The sequence below is a fragment of the Squalius cephalus genome (genome assembly GCF_949319135.1).
Source record: "Squalius cephalus genome assembly, chromosome: 7".
Lineage (NCBI taxonomy): Eukaryota > Metazoa > Chordata > Actinopteri > Cypriniformes > Leuciscidae > Squalius > Squalius cephalus.
The window spans coordinates 37895381-37917061 of record NC_137128.1 but is presented as its reverse complement, the minus strand read 5'-3'; the positions used below and the strand labels follow the sequence as shown (position 1 = coordinate 37917061).

The following is a 21681-nucleotide window of genomic DNA, read 5'->3' as shown; positions in this document are numbered from 1 at the left end:
GGAGAAAAAATTCTTCAAAAATGTATTTAATCCATTTGCTTCTTATATACTCCAAACAATGTAATGACCTAAAAAAAACTTAATTCACAAAAGTTTTGTAATTCAAAAAAAACAAAAAAAAGTTCTGGTTCTCAGGAGGATATCATTGTTATTTTCTGTGTGCTCTTGGTGACGGGCGTGAAGTGACGTCACCGAACCGGAGGCCGGGTGATCCTCCAACGCGGCGCTTAGTCACACGGGCCAGGAATCAACAACCCAGGCCGGAATTTCGGAGCGAGGCAGTGTCCCCACCCCTCCGTCCGTGTCTGTATCCGTTTGTGTGCGTGTGTTCTGGCCGGTGCTCTCGTGATTCGGTAACCGGGGGAAGATGGCGGACCCGGCGGAGTGCACCATTAAAGTCATGTGCCGTTTCAGGCCGTTAAACAGCTCGGAGGTGACAAGAGGGGACAAATACGTAGCGAAATTTCAGGGAGAGGACAGCGTCGTGATTGGGGTGAGTGTTATTTTGGGATAGGGTTATTTTTTTTTATATAGTTTATCCTTCGGTTGGTCTCGCGCGAGCGGCTAATGCTAATGACCGCAGCCCAGTATCACCAGAATTTGTCACAACCTGTTAATCTGAATAATTGACACCGACACCAGCCACTGCCTCCGGTCCGGTGCCGCCCGAAACCGACGGTTTAATTCAGATATAAGTATTAATTTAGTTCATTTCTGTGTCGTTTCCTCATCAGCTTCATGCTAACCGTGTTAGCCACACCTGCACATTCAACGCGGAAACACTGTCAGTTTTACACTTTTGAAAAAGCAAAAACTTATTTTGTTTATTTATTCGGTTCATGATACGGACTGGTTGCACATTGTAGGTTATGATGATCATTTCAAACCTCTAATTGCATGGTTATGTGTAGATATGTTGAATGAGCAGGAAACTCCACATTTGCGTTTGTAAATAACTTACTGAGATAATTACTAGGCTATGTCAGAAATGTTTTCAAATGTTTTGGTATCAAGAACCCCCAAATATGATCCAATTTCCAATATTTCCCTTCATAAAAAAATACTTTAAGCATTACCTACATGTTAATGGCCAGACTCATTCATAAATATTAATTTGTGTGGGGAAATTTGTCCATTTTATAGAAGGATTTAATAATACTTCAATTTTGTGTTTTTATATTTAATCAAAAAGCAAACTGTATAAAAAAAGGGGAAATGTTTTCTTTTTTTCAAAAAAAAAAAAAAAAAAATTTGGTTAAATTTTTGTAAAGATAATTATTTTTCTCATGTTATTGTGGCCCGTTTTGAGTTTTGCGGACCCTAGTTTGAAAACCCCTGCTCTATAACATCAGCAGTCACATATGCACTTAATTATATAGTTACATATATGTGTCTAAATTACAGGTGAAATTGAACATAAGGTTGTTCATTGGGTGAAATGAGAATAAAGGCTCAGTTAGCCTATAACTTTTATGGGTTTCTGTTGAACCAAAGACCTGAATGTGATGTCCCTTTTAAAACGAACCAGTAGAGATGTTGATGTTCCTGGTGCGATCCGTGTACAGTGAGAAACATGAGTCATAGTGCTGCACTAGGATCTACTTGTATTTATGGGTGGGGAGTGGACTGGGGAATTGATTGATCGATTGTCACTGTGCTTAGATTATCTTTAAACCCAGTTCAAACATGACAGGCCTGTTATATTCAGTATTCTGTTATAAACTCTGAAGCTTTTCACTAAACCATCATGGCATGACAAATGACATTTGAAAGCCAACATCAGTGTGCAGTGGTGTCCTGAAGTTTAGAAAAAAAACATCAAATGTAAATTATGTCCCAGTTACTTAATGTTGTCACATTTTCCGGGTTAAATTAAAAAAAAAATATTTTGTATTTTTACATTAACAATGTAATTAATGTTCTATTTATTTAAACCAAGTATAAATCTCATCAAGTTAGTGTTTTAAGCATTTTACATTTATTCTAAAATAATAAAGGTAGCAACAATTTAAACAATACATTGCGGCCATATCTAAGTGGCTGAGCTGTTTATTTACTTTTTAATTACCCTTCCCATTAACACCATCATTTTGTTAATTCAGACTGGTTCCCAAATGCGGAACACGCACAAAAACAAGAGGTGGGGTTTATCGCGTGAGCCAATCATGGTGCAAAATTGAGTCATTGCCTGCCTCCTCTCATGTGACTTTCCCCCATTCATTCTCAATTACCCCCCCACTAAACCCACCGCACACTTAGAGGCTATGTTAAAGTCAATGGGCTCAGGGGAGGCACGAGAGACGCGGTGTCCCTCTGTAACTTTGCCGGCTGGTATCGCTGTTGGACAGTGTTCCTTTAGAAAAAAAACTTGATTTTATTTATTTTTTTATTTTTTTAAATGTCACATTTTGTAATATTTCTTTGCGTTCTTTTATTTGTGGAATATGGATTTTCTCATCCAATTTTTTTGAGGAGGCACTGTCTCCCATGGCTCCTTGGAGGAAACTCCCCAGGCAAACATGCTATGTGGCAAGCTGTCTCAATCATATGAGTGACCACCATCCCTTTTAATGTAAATAATGATGATTTCATAGAGCAGTTTTTCTTGTACATCTGGTTCAATTTCACAAATCTTTTATGATAATGTGGTGGATCAAGAATTCCTGTCTGCTTACAGAGTGTGTGTACTTTCCAGAAAGACCGGCTCTGAAACGGATATGTTTGTGTTTGTTCAGCCCTCACTCTCTTAATACTACTCTTCTATGTGTATGTAGACAATGTGAGAGAATGCCCAGGAATTGGAGTCTCCTTCAGGCTTATCCACTGTAATTTAAGTGAAAAGAGTGTGTGTGAGCACTAGAGGAAGGTGAGATAATGCTTTGGAAATAGAGAGCGCTCCACCCTCTGCAGCCCATGGGACTCTGTGTATGTGTAAGTGAGATGAGAAAATAGTTAGGTAAGAAAGTAGAACTCTGGAAAATGTTCTGTTCTCACAGGAGATTGGCCTCAGTTCTGTATCAGCACTGTGTCCGGCCCATATTGGCACTTTTCTCCTTCGTTATCGGTTCCCAAAACAAATTTGAAAATAAATTTGCGACAGTATCTAACTTTTCATAAATACAATAATTATAATATTATAGAATGTATTAATTTTTATTATTTTTAATAATTATTATTAGTTATTATTATTATTATTATTATTATAGTGTCAAAACAAGAATAAAATTCACTTATAATGTTAAAGTTTTTTGCAAAATAACAAAACAAATATAAATGTGAACAAATTATAATTTTTAACCCTCTGTCTGAAATAATCTGTTTTAAAGGGTGGCTCCTTTAAGGCTTGTCAGTAAACATCCACTGTTTTGATTGGCTAACATCACTGCATAGGAAACAGCATCAACACCCCCTTATTAATGCATGCGAGTAAGTGTTTTGAAAACATTCTCCATATAAAACCATAATTTACAGGCAAAGCATTATGAAATCATTTACTTGTGGTTTGTGATGCAGCTGCTGTCAGATACAGCACAGTTGGATCAGTTCAACAAAAGTTTATTTGCAAACTCTCTATTACTCTGCCTCGTTCACAAAACAAAATGTTCCAAACAAACATATAATCCTTCAATGCCATTAAAATAAAACCATACCACTTGTTTCTGATGCTGGTATCCTTCTGAAGTCTGTACAAAAAAAATTACATTCAGTATAATTAATTATTAGCTTTTTATCAACTCACTAACCCACTGCAGTTCCCTCATGAACCCTTATTTTGGGAAACCATGGAATCCAGGAACATGCTTTTTCTGGCAGTCACTATTTTTTCTCCTCTGGTTTTAGCTCATTTGCCTATATTTAAAATCTGCACATTTTAACTGGCTTAATACTTGCGGCTACAGAAAAAGCATTTTACAGACTGTAAACCAGCGGCCCTGCTCTGGAAAGGCTGTTAAACTTTTTATTTCCCCTGTCATTCCCTCTAGACTTTGGACATCATAAGACAGTCATTCAGCCGGATATTTCAAACGACTCCCTTCTTTTTGTCATGCATTGCCATGTTGATTGATAACAACATTTAATTTTGTAGACTAAATTTTTTTGTTTTGTTCTTGTTTAGAGTGGGTACGTTTTCGTTGATAATTTTCATCAACTTTAAAAAAATATATATTTGATTAAATGAATCTGCCATAAACTGATGATTAAACAATTATGTAGGCTACTTCTTGTCTCAACAAAGATATGGGACACTTATGGTTTGACATTGCGCTGACTGCATAAAAACAAGGTAGCACAGTAGTCAAAGATTAAACTTTTTTTAGATCCAGTGAGAAAATTAGGCTAATGTAAAAACTAATGTAAAGTACTGGACTGGTCCTGACCTGCTCTTTTTGTCCCTGGGCGTCTTAAGTGTGTACTTTTGATGCAAGTTTGTTTATTGCGTGTCTGAATTTACCAGAAATCTCTGAAAAAGTGTTATGTTAGTAAGGCATTAATTGACTTCCCCCTCAGCCCAAACTCCATGGAAGAGCTTATAGTTTGGAGCCAAATAGTTGGCAATCTTTCTTAGTCACTTTGCACTTAAGCAGAAGCTGAATATGCAGTCTTTGTGTTGGCAGTCCAGAGCTTTAACCATTAGGCTACCATCACCACGATTGGATGGTATCTGTGTTTTGTTAAAGGGCGTTCACCCTCTTGTGTTGTTGAATGCAATTTCTTTAACCATTTCCCCCCCATTTCCCCTTAAAATAATAAACATGTTCTTTGTTCAGCCATAGTTATCACCTTGTTGCCTTTAAAGGAAAAAATAATCCCATGATGCCAGTTCTTCAAGAGGTGCAGTAGGATTTTCTTTAAGTTGTTGGCTGTGATAATGAATTTGTTGGTGGCATGTGGTCTTTGCTGCCTGCTGATGTAATCATCACTGACACAATATATGCATTTTTACATTGAGAATTGTCAAAACTGTCTTCCAAGACAATGTAAGTGCATGGAGTAGCACAAAAATACACAAACACAAAGGTTAATAAACGGAGCAATTTCAATAGGATCCTCACACCATCGGTGCTCGGGCCCTAACGAGTATGCTACAGTAGTGCTTCGTTACGACACAGAACTTGGAGCAAGTTAAATGAATGGTTTTCTCACCGGTGTAGTAGCACTTTCCTTTGAGATGTTTGACCCACATATGTTATTTACATTAATGCTGGAGTTTTTAATTAATTGTACAATTCATTATTTGATGAGAAAAGCCATATTTTTACTGGCCATGTGTTTGATCATTCCTTCGCTGCTTGTCAGCTGATCATTTCAAGCATTTGAATTCTATATTCTGTAACAATTTAGTCTGTTCCATGTTTTGTGACGGTAAAGTCTTGAAAACCTAAAAAAAATTATCTAATGGTATTTTGTCCAAAATGGTTCTAAATGCATTTAATTTTATATTTGTTTTTCTCCTCTCTACAGGGTAAACCGTATGCGTTTGACAGAGTTTTCCAGTCCAACACGTCTCAGGAGCAAGTGTACACGGCCTGCGCTCAACAAATCGTCAAAGGTAAAAGCAACATGTCTCATGATAGACCTCCGAATCAAAGCAAAAAGACAGAACATGCAATGAGGCTTAATCATGAATGTGTTCCCACAGATGTGCTTGGTGGATATAACGGAACCATTTTCGCCTATGGTCAGACGTCATCAGGCAAAACGCACACAATGGAGGTGAGCGAGAAATGTTGAAATATCTCAGCTGCAGTGAAAAGTCAAGAATTATGTGCGAAATCACTTTCACATACTCGCATATGATTATTTTTTCCAAATTTTATCTGTGGATGATCTTTTAGGTTCATGGCCAAATCGCACCTTATGTTTAGGGTTGTTTGATAGCAGTGAAGTGTAATGCAGTGAAGTGACTTTATTCATAATCAGGTTCAGTTTATTTATATCATGACACTTTATACTATACAAATAACTTCAGAGCTGCTTTACAGTGAAAATCAGTGTAAGTGAAAACATTCAACCTGTTTGAGGCTTAAAGTGTTCAGTATATAATATACCATTAAAAAAAGGTCAGTACAATTTTTTATACTTATATTCAGCACGGATTGATTAAAAATGACAGTATGTAATGTTACAAAAGTTTTCTATTTTAAATAAATTCTGTTCTTCAAACTTTCTATTTATCAAAGCATTTAGAAATTAGAATAATTTCTGAAGGTGCATGTGACACTAAAGGGCAAGGCTGGAGTAATTATGCCATTAAAAAAAAACCAATTGAAAATAGATCTTTTAAATAGCCATAATATTTCACAATTGTTCTGTTTTTGACTATTTTTGATCAAATAAATGCAGCCTTGGTGAAAGATTCTTCTTTCAAAAACATAAGAAAAACCTTGCTGACCCCAAACTTTCGAATGGTATTATATAACTGAACAAAATAGTGGAGCAAACAGGCTGTTTTAGGCAAGTAATGTTGTGAAGAATTGCTTGTTTTATTCCACTTTTATGACTGAGGTTTTGTGGTTGTTCTCTAGGGAAATCTTCATGACACAGATGCAATGGGAATTATTCCCAGAATAGTACAAGACATCTTTAACTACATTTACTCTATGGATGAAAATCTGGAGTTTCACATTAAAGTAAGTTATTGCATTTACACAATCTTTAAGTTTTATGCTTTCTTCTCATTCATTGGAACCTTGTGCATCATTTCAAGTTGGATCCGTTCTCTTGATGGTATGGTTTAACTTTGACAGGTGTCATATTTTGAGATATACTTGGATAAGATTCGGGACCTATTGGATGGTGAGTGTGGAAGTGGTTCTAAGCCTCACATCTACCAACCAATTGATCTAAACATAACATAATTAGAAATCATTTTAAGATGATATCAAATTCAAAGGTAAAATTATAATGTTCCTTTCATTGTGCCATAATATCTTTCTTTCTCTCTCTCTTTGTCTTGTAGTTTCAAAGACTAATTTATCTGTACATGAAGACAAAAACAGGGTTCCTTATGTCAAGGTGAGTTCCTGAAACCTGGCACCAGTGTCCCATTAAAATCTTAACGCAAAGTGGTAAATGCCACTGATCTTTAGAGAATATAAGTTGTTTGTTATAATTGTCTTCCTGGTTTTAGGGTTGCACTGAGCGATTTGTTTGCAGTCCAGACGAAGTGATGGACACTATTGACGAGGGCAAATCTAACAGACATGTAGCTGTGACAAGTATGAATACACAGACACAAAACAAATAATATATTCAATAAAGAGAATAAAATACAATTATCCAGACAATGTAAGGTGTGATTTATAGTTGTAATAATGTCTATGTGTGTGTCTTAGACATGAATGAGCACAGCTCCAGGAGTCACAGTATCTTCCAGATCAATGTGAAGCAGGAGAACACTCAGACAGAACAGAAGCTCAGTGGGAAACTCTACCTGGTCGACTTGGCTGGCAGCGAGAAGGTGGGTGTGTGTTAAACTTTAGTCTTGTAGTTCAGTAAAACATGAGCAGAGTGTGTTGAACTCTTGCATTCTCTCACAGGTCAGTAAAACAGGAGCTGAAGGCGCAGTACTGGATGAAGCCAAAAACATCAACAAGTCTCTGTCATCCCTGGGCAATGTGATATCAGCCTTAGCCGAGGGCTCGGTGAGTCACATACTCACGCAGACATGCTCACAGGCTTTAGATGAGTTCTGTACACTCTTTGTTTCTAGTGTTTGGCTCCTAGAGCAGTGAGGATAGCTTGTATGAGTTCAGAGATTCACTTCAGCTTTGTCCAATTCAGTTTTCTGTTCTTTATCAGTATGACCAATAATGCTACTTGCGTAAAACCAATGAAAGGGCAGCTAGAAAATAAAATATGAAATAATTCAAAATAATGTCATTCATTTTAGTTGGGGTGTGGTGTAGTTCTCACATTGCTCCGTAGGAATTGTCCCTATTACTGTAAGTCGCTTTAGATCAAATAAAAGCATCTTTAAAATGATCACTAATTTATTTGATCAAATACAATACAGAATTGAAGAACAAGTAAAAAAATTAAGTATGATACTGATAGTGAAGATCTGGTGGGAAGTAGACCAGACCAGACCAGACTGGAAACATAGTGTTCCTCACATGATGGGCAGCACAGCTGTACTGTGCTGTTAGTACACAGCAGTCCTTGTGTTCTCTTCATAGGCTGGACAGTTTCATGCTGTCATACTCAGGACCAGCTGAGCGAGCAAACTCTTTTCTGTGCTGCAAGGCCTTATTTTAGTCTGAGCTGTATTGGAGAAGCTAAATTGAAGCTGGGATCAGACCACACAATATTTTTGGTCTGTTACGATAGTCACTGTCAGTTTATGTAATTATTTTTGTCATGGATGTCACAATTATAACAAGCGACTGACTTCTAGAAACAAGAGTGTAAACAAACAATGGCTACCGAATCGGCTGTCTTGCTAGCTTAATACTTATTCTAGTACTCACCGTGTTGTTAAAGCACCTCAACTATCATTCGCCAGCTTTTATCTTTTTTTCACTCTGTTGTGGTAGTCCTTCGAGGAAACATAATAAAGGCAGGAGTATTGTTGCCATAGCTCCACGAACCTTTCCTTTATTGCATAATTCCAATTAGCAGCACCAATACCATCGCCTCTTTAGTTTTGCTGTGAACGGAAGAGCTTCTGTGCTCCTATTGGTCAACGTCACAGATGTGACACATGCTACTCTTTCTGCCGGGTCATCGTGAAGCGCCACAGATGCTGCATCTGTTGCTGTCCAGTCACTATGACATACTATACAAAATAAAACGATCGATTCTTGCAACAGATATTCCAATATTGGGCTAATATCATGTTTTCTGAACCCGGCATAACCAAAACTTGCATGCTACATTGAAGCTACTTAGAGGGCAATGCATTTGACCTATAATGAACAAATTAAATTAAAAACAGAGCATATTATTATCATAGACTAAATCTGATATCAATGTCAGAATCAATCTGGAACATACATTTACATTTCAATACATACTATTATAGATATTATAATATTAAACATTTTATTAATGTAAGTTGATCAAAAGTAGTAATTTAAATTTTGAACATTTTCTTTACATCAATAAAGAGCGCAATTTTGCAAATTGTCTTCTGGGAATGCCTTTGAGTAAAGACTGTTGTAGTCCTGAAACTTAATCACACATTTAAATCTGTTTTATTAATGTCTGTTGATCTAATTCTATCCGGAATCTCTCTTTGTTTCTTTCTCAGGCGTACGTTCCTTACAGAGATAGTAAAATGACAAGGATCTTGCAGGATTCTCTGGGTGGGAACTGCAGGACCACCATTGTCATCTGCTGTTCTCCTTCCTCGTACAATGAGGCTGAGACCAAATCCACTCTTATGTTTGGACAGAGGTGAGGAGATGCATTCATATTTGTCCAACTTTATCACTTAGTCTTTTCTCTCCATTCATAATAAATGTGTCACTGTCATTGGTGTCATTTATGCAAGAATAATTACAAGCTCTATGTATTTATGCAAACAACGGTGTAGGAGAAAAAAAACAGAGCTGTACAGCTTTGATTGTGTTTGTGTGTTTGCAGAGCCAAGACCATTAAGAACACAGTGAGTGTGAATGTGGAGCTGACAGCAGAGCAATGGAAGAAGAAATATGAGAGGGAGAAAGAACGAAACAAGAGCCTGCGAAACACCATCACATGGCTGGAGAATGAACTTAACCGCTGGAGAAACGGTCAGATGGCCATTTGTTTTTATATTTATTTTAGGGCTGTCAAAAGATTAATCGTGATTAATCGCATCCAAAATAAAAGTTTGTGTTTACATAATATATGTGTGTGTACTGTGTATAATTATTTTGTATATATAAATACACACACATGCATGTATATATTTAAGAAATATTTGCATACATATACTGTATATATATTTATATAGTTTATATTATATATAAATATAATTTTTTTTATATATAAATAACACATTTTTCTTAAATATATACATGCATGTGTGTGTATTTATATATACAAATTTAATTATACACAGTACACACACATATATTATTAAAAACAAACTTTTATTTTGGATGCGATTAATCTTTTGACAGCCCTAATTTATTTATTTTTATATTACATTTGTGAAACAGTTTTGTTATTGCATTCAAAACTTTTTTTAACACTTGTTTATTATGCATTGACATCCAGTCTAAAACCACTTGTGAAATGCTTCTATTTTGCATTTTTGAATCTTAAATAATTTATATGATTCATTGTACATAACTTTTATTTAAAAAAAAAAAAAAAAAATTAGCTGTCCTGAAATATTATATTTAGGTTTAAACTTTTGAAAGTGCACCTCTGCAGTACCTCAAGGTTCTCTCTGTGTGTCCTCCAGGTGAAACAGTACCTGCAGAGGAGCAGTACGATAAGGAGAAGGCTAATGCTGAAGTGTTGGCGCTGGATAACACAATTAATAATGATAAATTTGCATCCACACCAAGCATGCCGCCTGTGCCAGGAATGCTCGGGGCCCGACTCACCGATTCTGAGAAGGATAAATGTGAGGTTGAACTCACCAAACTGTATGAGCAACTTGACGACAAGGTGCAGACATGCATGTAACATAAAAATGAAGCAGATTTCTGTCATATATCTAATGATTCTGGGTGCTTTCACACTTTCGCACCCGGATGCGATTTGACATCAGATTTCAGTTTGCTTGGATGATGTGAACGCTGTTTTCCAAACTTGGGTTGCGCACACGTGAACTGAGCCCAACTCTGCATTGAAAGGCTGGTCTGGGGTGTACAGTTCATGTGAACTCCAGTGCGGTTCGCTGCTGATATGAACGCTATCGTACTAAATTGCAGAAGTGAACCGCTTGTGTTTTCAGTTCTCACTCACTTTCCTGACAAGTGCACTGCAAGCAGAGAGAATGTATTCCCTTGTTCTTTAGAACATTTGCAGTACATTCGCGGCAGATAGACGCAAATGCCATTATGTGCTGACACTTTTGAAACAAAATCAGAGGTTCATAAAAACCAAAATATAAAAGTAATGTGAGCAACACCATCCATTTTGCTGCCTTCTCCTGCGTTGTAGTAGCCCTTCGGGGTAGCAATCGAACTCTGGCTTGGATCAGGCAATCGAACCTATAGTGTTAAAGCACCCTGAATCTACAAAAATTCCACAGGACCACCACAGACACTATACATAATTAATATTGTTAAACCATGGTCAGTTTTCATAAAGGTGATGTTAGACTTTCATTATCACAAACATATTCAACTTGAATGAGAGCTTGTTTTTTTTCTCATCTCATCTCTCTCCAGGATGAAGAGATTAATCAGCAGTCTCAGTTGGTGGAGAAGCTTAAGCAGCAGATGTTGGACCAAGAGGAGGTTAGTGAGCTCTCATGTGCACATATGTAAATGAATATTAGTAGGTAAGCACTGTATATTCATGCTCACAAATGTTTGTGTGTGTGTTGCAGCTGCTGGCCTCGTCACGGCGAGACCATGATAACCTGCAGGCGGAGCTGAATCGTCTGCAGATGGAGAACGATGCGTCTAAAGAGGAGGTGAAGGAGGTACTGCAGGCCTTGGAGGAGCTTGCCGTCAACTATGATCAGAAGAGTCAAGAGGTGGAGGACAAAACCAAGGAGTTTGAAGCACTCAGTGAGGAACTTAGTCAGAAATCTGTAAGTGCCGGAAGGGCTAATTAATATATCAGTCTTTTGCTTACGGTCGGCCTGCTGTGTGAAGAATGACTCTAAACTTGACTTTAAAACACTCTCTGTTTCAGAGCACCCTGGCATCTATAGACTCAGAACTACAGAAACTGAAGGAAATGGCAAATCACCAGAAGAAGAGGGTAACTGAGATGATGTCGTCACTACTCAAAGATTTGACTGAGATTGGCATTGCTGTGGGCAACAATGACATCAAGGTGAATGACAGGTTTTTTAAAAGTTTTTTTTAAGGTGAAGTGTGTAAAGCCTGGTTCACACGGCAGGACAATTAGGCCGATTTTAGCCCCGATTCACCCCTTCCGACAATCTTAAGGATGCTCCGATTATCGTAAAATAATCTGATCAGATATTCCTGCCGTGTGTGGTGTGTTAAGACTGCTCTCGTCTGCTTGGAAGGACGTCGGGACCGCTCCGATCTCAAATCGGGAATATCCAACATGTTGGATTTTTATGGCCCGATTTTTCCTTGTGTGTGGTGTTCCCGGGGACAAACGAGTACGCAGCATGTGGACTGAATCAGAAAGCAAGGTGACGAGGTGGTGAGGAAGCACCGGGAAACAAAATAAAAACAGCCGGCGGTATGGCGCACCAGAAAGTCTGTCTCCACTTCTTTGACCATCGCCTTTTCTTTTGATAACGTTTTTTTTTTCGGTTAAAAACAAACTACAAACTATCGCCATTGCATCCTCTTCGTCCGCCATGATTGTTTACTCTGAAGTCACGTTTGATCTCGAGGGATTTTGCGAGATTTCCCGTCTGACCTGGGAATGCTCGGGAGTCAAATCGGTTTGTGTGTCATGTGTTGATTTTGCCATGTGGCTGTGCACCACACACTGTATGACCAAAACTGTTAGACCCGTGATTTTTTTTTATCGCCGTGTGTAGGCGATAAATTTTAAACACTCCCCAATTTACTATTGGTCAGATAGACCGGCCCCCAAACTCACACCAATGTTTGAACCAATGTTGCTGTGTTTTTGATGCTTAAACAGAAATTATATAAAGTGCCCGTATTATACGTTTACAAGGTAAAAAAAACACTTAATTTTCTCATAATAAACATTGCAGCATCACCTCTTTTTTCAGTGTCTGAAATGGTTCGATAAAGGATTCAGTCTCTCTAAACCCCTCCTTTCTGCGAGACTACTCTGCTCTGATTGGTCAGATGGCCCAGTCTGTTGTGATTGGTCTACTGCTTACAGCACGTGTCGGAAACGAAACACCCATTACCACAAATTAATTTCCGCTTTTTACCAAATCAATCCGAGTCTTCATCGTTTGGAAGTGCATGCAAAGTGCTTTTTACTTTCACAGCACAGAAAGCACTTCTTGAGATGTCGAAAACATGAACCAAACTTTTCCAGGCCTCAGCTACAACTATAGGTTGAGGGCAGGTCAAATTTGATGATGTTCACGGGCATCCAACGAAGACCATAAGCTGGCATTATGCAAATTGGGGAGACAATAACTTCATTTATTGTGCACTTTGATCTCTGAAATTTTGCAGACTTTTACATTCACAAACAGCTATATTGCACACTACATGAAAGGTTATATTTGAAAAAGCAGAATAGGGGCACTTTAATAGCACCACAGTATTTATACTGTTGTTATATAACCAAGTATCTGTATTTATAAAGTGTCTATTCAAATATGATGCCATCTTTATAGATTTTAACAAAGACTTATACACCACCTTTTAATAGCTTATTATTTAGTAGCTTTATATAGTAGCTTTAATAACTATAATTAATTGATTTTTGGACAAAACTTGACTTCTCTGTCTTTGCAGCAGCATGAAGGCAGTGGTCTTATAGACGAAGAGTTCACTGTAGCCAGACTCTATATCAGTAAGATGAAGTCAGAAGTCAAAACGATGGTCAAACGTTGCAAGCAGTTGGAAAACACACAGTCTGAGAGCAACAAGAAGGTGGATGAATCTGAGAAGGAGCTTGCGGCATGCCAGTTACGCATCTCACAGGTAAGATTTCACACTCTTCCGCTGGATACTGCCTCCTAAAACACTTATTTCTTACATGGCAAACCTTTGTACTATAATACTAAACAATAAAGTTATGAATAAAGTAACAAGTACTTAATATTAACAAATAGATGTTTGTTTTGCAGCATGAGGCGAAAATTAAATCTCTAAGTGAGTATCTGCAGAACGTAGAGCATAAGAAGAGACAGCTGGAAGAGGACGTGGACTCCCTTAATGAGGAGCTGGTTAAAATCAACGCACAGGGTACACAGACTCATACAGATAAAGATGTACATGTACTTTTTCAAAACGGTCTGTAATTTTCTGTGCTTCTAATGTTTTGTGTGTGTTTGTGGCCACAGAGAAAGTTCATGCAATGGAGAAGGAGAGTGAGATTCAGAGTGCCAATGAGGTGAAGGTAAGAAATGTGTATACACATACAAATGAGTTTTTTCAATTTGGATGTTAATTTTAATTTTAATGTGAGTGTTTGTGTTTAGGATGCTGTTGAGAAGCAGATCCAGAGTCACAGGGAGGCCCATCAGAAACAGATCAGCAGCCTGAGAGACGAGCTGGAAACCAAAGAGAAACTTATCACTGATCTTCAAGAGTACGATACACATTTCAGTCAAAATAAAGCAATATCAGTCGGAAATTAAACTTTTAAAGTGCATGTTAATATACTGACTGATTTTAAGATGTATGACAGTCATAACAAATCTATAGCTTCACATCAAATTTAATAGTTGATTTACAGCAGTAATAATTAATACAGCAATAGCTAATAAATTCTCTCTCTCTTTCTCTCTAGTTTGAATCAGAAGATCATGCTGGAGCAGGAGCGTTTGAGGGTGGAACATGAGAAACTCAAATCCAATGACCAGGAGAAGAGCCGCAAACTACATGAGCTCACGTATGTAAAGCACAGTCAGTTCTGTTCATCTTCCTCATTGTAGAGGTTGAGCTGATAAAACCTTGTTTATGAGCGAAATCTCCCTTGTTTCTGTTGTAAGTCTGAAGAGTTGTGCCGGAATATTGCACAAAGCATTAATACACCTGCATTGTGTATTTATATGAAATGTATATTCAATTAGAGTTGTGCATGGATTGCTTGTCTTTAGTGATGTGCTGTTTTAATGGTTTTGTTTGTGCATTACAGTATGATGCAGGACCGCAGGGAACAGGCCAAACAGGATCTAAAAGGCTTGGAGGAGACTGTGGTGAGTGCAATTCCTCATTTCAGCCCTAGAGGGAGATGACAGATGACAATTGTATTCACATCATATAGCGTGTACATTTAAATATTGCTATTTTCTATTTATTTAAGGCCAAGGAGCTGCAGACTTTGCACAACCTCAGGAAATTGTTTGTTCAGGATCTGGCTACTCGTGTTAAAAAGGTGGGAGTGGGTCTGTCGTAAATCATCCTTTTAATTTTCATGTCTACTGTGTCTGTTATTTCTTTGAAAGTAAACTTAATTCTGCCATTTAGGTCAATGTAAATCCATATTTTTAGTTTCTTACTAAGTGGTCGACTTGGTCTTTGTTTACTTGAAAGGTTTTTGTCTTTTGTGTGTAGAGTGCAGAGATGGACTCTGATGAAACTGGCGGCAGTGCTGCTCAGAAGCAGAAGATCTCTTTCCTGGAGAACAATCTAGAACAACTCACCAAGGTTCACAAACAGGTAAATCCAAACCAGAAAGGTCCCCTTAATGATTCACACATGTTAGCAAATGTTTTTACCAGTTCAAAATCAAAATGTATAAACTCTTACTTAAATATTTCCCTTTTATAGTCAATCATGCTTTCAAAACAACATACATAGTTTACTAAATGAAGAAAAAGAATAAATCAGGTAATGTAAAGAATGTTGTCTGTCTTTATTCTTTAGCTGGTGCGTGATAATGCTGACCTGCGCTGTGAGCTTCCTAAACTGGAGAAGCGTCTGCGGGCAACAGCGGAGCGTGTGAAGGCTCTGGAGTCGGCGCTCAAAGAGGCCAAAGAGAACGCAGCCCGCGACCGCAAACGCTACCAGCTGGAGGTGGACCGCATCAAAGAGGCCGTGAGAGCCAAAAACATGGCCCGCAGAGGACACTCCGCACAGATAGGTGACTGCACAATTCTCCTTGATAATAAAATTAACGTCTGGTGTCTGTAATTTGAAATTATAAAAATGAAAAAGTTCATTTTAGTGACCGTGATCTTTTCCTTCACGATTTGCCTCTATTCTCTGGTTGTAGCTAAACCCATCAGGCCTGGACAGCAACCTGTAGCTTCTCCTACACACCCCAATGTGCTGCGTGGAGGCGGTGGCGTCGGCGTCCTCAACCAGAACAGCCAACCTATGCCCATCAGAGGAGGAGGCGCTAAACAAGAGAAGAGGTTCGTAAGAGAGAATCTGGGGCTTTTGTTTGGAGGAAGACCATAATGCCAGCACATTTGCTGTCATTTTATTTTAAGCTTTTCTCACAGGCAGATTTTTGCAACATATTTTGACAATTTAATTCACATAACAATAATGTCCAACAATAATTAGAATTAATAAAGTAACAATAGATTTTTTTTTAATTAATGTAATAATAATAATAAATTGAATTAATAATGATAATTATAAAATAAACAATCAATTTATCAAATTTATCTTTTTTATGTATCTATATAGCCAGACTTCGCTGTAGTTTTGTAAACTGTATGCAGTGAGGACGTAATCCTGCCTCAGCCAGTGATGTTAATGGTTCCTGGTTCTAGACCAGCAGGTTTAATGGGCTGGTTAGTAGCCAAATATTCCACCTAGAGAATACTCCAGATAATGGTTATAATTTTTTTTTTTTTTTTTTAAGCCAGTGTCGATTCTCGTTTTATTATGAGCTCCGTTGCATTCTCTTTTTTGCCAGCAGACTCCTTTGTTTCTCTTTTTTTTTTTTTTTAGCGCAATTTTCCACTGGACAAAATTGCGATTGTTAACTCATGATTTCTGTTCTGTCTGTGCGCACCAATCTTGCACTTCTATCTACTCCTCAACCAGACCACCTAGAGACTTCGGGTTTTCGGCATTATGTTAAGGAAGATCTAATATCGGGAACGCACAAAAAAAAATCCAGGAAAAGATTTTGGATTTCCTGGAAATTCCAGAAAAAAATCAGTTTTTTGCAAATTTCTCGGCAACCATAATAGCTATCGAGTTGAAACAAATTGCAATCGATAGCTTCTAAAATTTACAATAATATTAGAAAAAAAGAATTGATAAAAAATCTTTCCTTTATGCTTCAAAAATTTATTAAAACTTTATATGAAGGGAAATAAGAAAAATATTGCCTTTTCACCTATAAAACTATTGTTGTGTATTTGGAGAAATATTGATTAATTATCATATGTTACTAAAATATTTCGCCAATACAGAATACAATTCCTATTAATTTTACACTGAATTATACCATCTGAATAGCTCAAACAGCGCACGGAGCTTGGAGCTTGTCTCCCCTACCTGATTTGCTTCAGATCAGACCTGAATCTGAACTTGAGAAAATTGCGCTAAAACACTCACTGAGTTTTTATTACTTGTTTTTTTAACGGGTGATTCCCTTGTGGTTTGAATTTAGCGCGCTTCATGTTAATCTTTCTCACTTGTTGTGGCAACTAACCGATGACACTCCCACACCATACACACGTCAAAGTAGCCAGAGCAAATGTTCTCTATTTACGGATATGACTAGAGATACACGGGCGAGTGACCGAAAACCGTCCCGTCAGGTCTAAAATATAAACACTTATAATAGGTTTACCATAGGTAATCAGGGTAAAACAAAAACACGTTTTGGAAAGAAGGATTGATGTTTTCATTATTTACATTTTTTTTTATTTTAAACATAAAAATGACATAGTGTTTAACATTAAACAATAAATGAAAGTACAGTGGGCAGATATAAAAATCCCTTGGTTTGTTTAGCACAACTTTATTGGATCCTGCTTTCTCACTGCCTTCTTTTCTTGTCTTTTTAGCTGAAGACGAGTTTTTTTCCCTCACTACCGAAGCTGCGAGAATGCAAGAAGTCTTCATGGAAATGTCATTCCATTAACATAATCCCTCCTGCTGGTGCACATGGGAGGACGTCCCAATCGAAATATTCAAGGCTGTACAGTTCCACTTCCCATCTGTTTTGTTTTTTTCCCTCCAAAGCAAATTATTTTATGAATATTGCACTCACACGTGCACCAAACACGATATAACAAGGAAATCAAGAAATAAACGTAAGCAAAGCGAACAATTGACCACGGCCCAGAAGCCTGTGCTATCAGCTGTAATGTGTCCAAACACCTGCAGTCCTCAGCTGCTCTCTGCACACCTGTAACCTGTGTTAAAACTACTGCCTGATAACTGTGCAAAAGATCTCGCTCCTGGCTTCACTTCATACGGGTCAGCGTCTAGACTGCATCAAGCTTGAATAGAAAAATACCTGAATAGAGAATATGCAAGCGTGCTCGTCAGCAGATCGCCCGTTTTACTACAAACTCAGATATTCCTGTGTGAAAGTACTCTGAACAGGTGCAGATCTGAAACCCCGTGGTTTTTACTTTCTGTAGTAACTAATGGTTGTAAAGGGGAAGGTGGAGAGGATTGTAGACATGAGGAACCAGGCCTTGCACAGCAGGCTAATGCTGTGTCTCATTTTAAACATGCGGTTGCAAAGGCAAATGCTTTTTTTTAACAAAAACAAATGAAGGTTGTCCTGTCCTGCTTTTCGCACATATCACGCCTTGCATATCAAAATTCTTATTTGAAGAGTTATTGTCTATATTTAAGATTATTTTATTATTCATACTTTTCTGCCTGTATCCTCAATACATAACTATGTATTTAAATGTTTTGGATTTGTATGTTGTGGTCAGTTTACATCTGTAGTCCTCACGTGACGACATTGCTTGCTTGCTCTGCCACTGTTACTGATCAACCAATCAGTTTAGCAGAATGATGGTATGGGCTGGCTTGTGTTTCAAACCTTAACTTGTATCTCCAAGAGGACATTGCAGAAAGGTGTTGCTTATTTTTTAACTCTCTTTATGAGGAGGTTCAAGGAATGTGGATCATTATTATTGAAGCTAGCCTTAAATGATTTTATTTAGACTGTACACTCCTGATATTGTTGAAAGAAAGCTTATGAATTGCGAATTACAGGACATTACAACCTTCAGTGTCATTATTGCTTTCTGGGTGTTTTTATACCTTTAATCGACATCACAAGGACCATTAAGAGCGCATTTGTGTTATTAGCCCTAAATTCTAACCTTTTCAGTGCATGAAGGATAATTAATTGATGTTCATGGGGAATGCCACACATTTAATGAAAACTTCAAATAAATAGCTAATTTTTTTATTACTGTGTAATAGTAACTCCATGACTGATTGACAGAGAGTTCCACCAATGGACAAAGCCACTGGATCATTCCAACAGTACAAAGTGTTATTGGAAGATTCTGGTTGAAGGGAAAGAGTGAGAGGGGATGAAATTACTGATGACACTTTTTTTTTTTTCTGGATGGACTGCATGATGTATGTGTGATTAAATCTATATTCTGAAACATGAAGTTCTTTCTCCTTTTTTTGTTACCTGTGATTTGATGTGTAGTTAAGCTTATGAAAAATGTATCGCACATGTAAATGACAATGAAAATCTTTTTTCTTGCCAGTCAGTCAGATTTTCTTTTTACCAACCATTTTATCCTTTCATTTCATATAAAAGCAGCTCACTATAAAATGAAACAAATGCACTAAGCATTAAATATTGTTTTTTCACAGTTGAGTGCTCAGTAAAAACTTGAATTGAATTTTGTGTTGCATTCAGTTTCATTGTCACTTTCCCTGGTAGTGTATGTGAAATTGACAATCTTTTGATTGTGAGTTTCTTGTGTGAACCCAGTTTGGGCTACCCCAAAAGTTAAAAATAGTAGGGGAAAAGGATAATACAAAAAAGATTATGTTGCTCTATTTCCTTTTCAGAGCATGACCGTATAAATACAGTTTTGACTCAAAATCACTTGGATCTGGAGAGGCTGGGTGAGTAAATTGTGTCTCCTGAGTTTTAATTTTTGGATGAACTATCCCTTTAAGTTGAACACTTAGCATGTGTCCACTGGGGGCTCCTGTCCTGCGCTGTACTACCGTGGCAATTGGCGAAGATCGTGCATTTTATGTAAGCAGTATTATTCTATGGTAAATATTTGTATGGTAGCAATACCAGGCGTCGTAAGGCTACAAAACTTGTTTTTGGTTTGATTGAAATTGTTGCGTGCCTGTGGTTCTGTTCTATTTATAACGATGCTGCAGAGTAAAGCTGCTTGTGTTTAGTCTCTAACAGAAACACACCAAAGCCGATAGAAAGACTGGAAGTGCTATCACAGTCCTCGAAGCCCTGAGGTAAACTACATTTCCTCCATGGTTAAAATGATCAGCTGTCACTTACGCACATCAATAAATGCTGGCTATTTGTTGTTCGCTACAGTATCAGTCTGTTGGATAGTTAATATGATTTTACTGTACTGACAGCAGTGTCCTTCAGTGTGGCAGGCTATAGTGTATACTTCAAGGTTTTTCCTATCTTTTAATGCTAAGGAGCTCCAAATATGACGATCCCCTTGTGAGAGACCACCTTCCTAAAATATAAAGACAACTATATATATTATAAAAACCCATTTATATGTGAATGTAAACAAAATGATTATGGGCAACATATTTTGTTAATGTCTTGAATGTGCATGTTAACTTTCTTAATTATTATTTTTTTTTTTTAACAATGTCTTTATACTTTCTCTTTTAATTTCCATGTATCCTCCAGCACCCCTCGTGGCCCCCTGAGGTCCTGGGACATTTAAAACTTTTAAAGCTATACTTTTCAAAATCTTTATATTGCATGCATTTGTATGAGCTCATATTTATTTATAGATATGGAATATTGAATGAAAAATTTCTATTATTGCAAAAAAAAGTTACTACGATTAACATTTGTGAAAAATCTGTGAAGTATTTTAAATCATATCATTGCTCGAGTGTTGAATAATAACAATGGTTTGTATGAGAAATATACATGTATTTCAGATTAGTTTTAGAAATATGTAATATTTATATACAGTATAAAATATTTCATAAGAGACATGCAAATATATTATTTAATATATAATATATTTTGTCTCCCTTTTGATGCATTATTTATCTCTTACAGCCCCAGTGATGATCTCTCAGATCACTCCCACTCTGTACCTGAGTGGAGTGCAGGCCCTGAATCAGTCAGCGCTGGACCACAGAGGGGTCACTTTGCTGGTGAACGCCTGCGCTGAATATCCCTGCCCCGAGTATGAGGGGGTGAAATGCATGTGCGTGCCGGTGGAGGACCGTCCTCACGCCCCTCTGGACCAGTACTTTGACAGCGTGGCTGAGCGGATCCAGCAGAACCACACTGGAAGCTCGCTGGTGTTCTGCTCGGCCGGTAGAAGCAGGTCTCCGTCTCTCATCATGGCGTATCTCATGAGGTTTGAGGGAGTCACACTGCTTCAGGCTCATCAGCGGGTTGTGGCTGCCCGGCCCTTCATCCGCCCGAACGCGGGGTTCTGGAGGAAACTGCTTCAGTATGAGAGGAAACTGACCCACTGCAACAGCATCAGGATGGTGGCCACCTCGCAGGGCGTCCTACCTGAGGCCATCCAGCCCACACAGGACTCGTCATACTGCCTTCATCTATAATTCAGGAGGACGTATTGAACTGGATTTATTTATATGGTGTGTCTGTGTTTAAAACTCTTGATCATGTTTATATGAATCAAAAGATCATGTATTTTTTAATAACATTTTTGAACATGGTATTACATGTTTCATGGTAATACCATGGTATTCCTTGAAGTACCATCATTTACCCTTTATTAATATGGCAATCAATCAGTACCATCTGATACTATAACTA

The 21681-nt window shown here is 37.7% G+C and overlaps 2 protein-coding genes across 4 annotated transcripts; both read left to right on the top strand.

The window, feature by feature from the left end:
• Window positions 1-144: 144 nt before the first annotated feature.
• Window positions 145-19553, top strand: kif5ba (kinesin family member 5B, a). Of its 2 annotated transcripts, none has more exons than XM_079875312.1 (26): window positions 145-493; window positions 5464-5551; window positions 5642-5715; window positions 6528-6632; window positions 6750-6798; window positions 6962-7017; window positions 7133-7220; window positions 7338-7462; window positions 7542-7646; window positions 9254-9399; window positions 9589-9737; window positions 10397-10605; window positions 11334-11402; window positions 11495-11701; window positions 11806-11949; window positions 13545-13733; window positions 13880-13997; window positions 14096-14151; window positions 14234-14343; window positions 14545-14646; window positions 14893-14953; window positions 15061-15132; window positions 15312-15416; window positions 15624-15840; window positions 15973-16114; window positions 17732-19553. In XM_079875312.1, exons 1-26 carry the CDS (start codon window positions 368-370, stop codon window positions 17733-17735), a joined length of 2916 nt encoding a protein of 971 aa, XP_079731438.1. In that variant the 5' UTR covers window positions 145-367; the 3' UTR covers window positions 17736-19553. The 2 variants fall into 2 exon arrangements, with proteins under 2 accessions (XP_079731438.1, XP_079731439.1); XM_079875313.1 differs by having other exon boundaries at window positions 13548-13733; window positions 17732-19552.
• A 319-nt stretch (window positions 19554-19872) lies between these two features.
• Window positions 19873-21500, top strand: LOC307161005 (dual specificity protein phosphatase 14). 2 transcript variants are annotated; one of them, XM_079875438.1, is made up of 2 exons: window positions 19873-20144; window positions 20947-21500. In XM_079875438.1, the coding sequence occupies exon 2, from the start codon at window positions 20955-20957 to the stop codon at window positions 21462-21464; it is 510 nt and encodes a 169-aa protein (XP_079731564.1). In that variant the 5' UTR covers window positions 19873-20144; window positions 20947-20954; the 3' UTR covers window positions 21465-21500. The 2 variants fall into 2 exon arrangements, with proteins under 2 accessions (XP_079731564.1, XP_079731565.1); XM_079875439.1 differs by having other exon boundaries at window positions 19905-19920.
• Window positions 21501-21681: the final 181 nt, after the last annotated feature.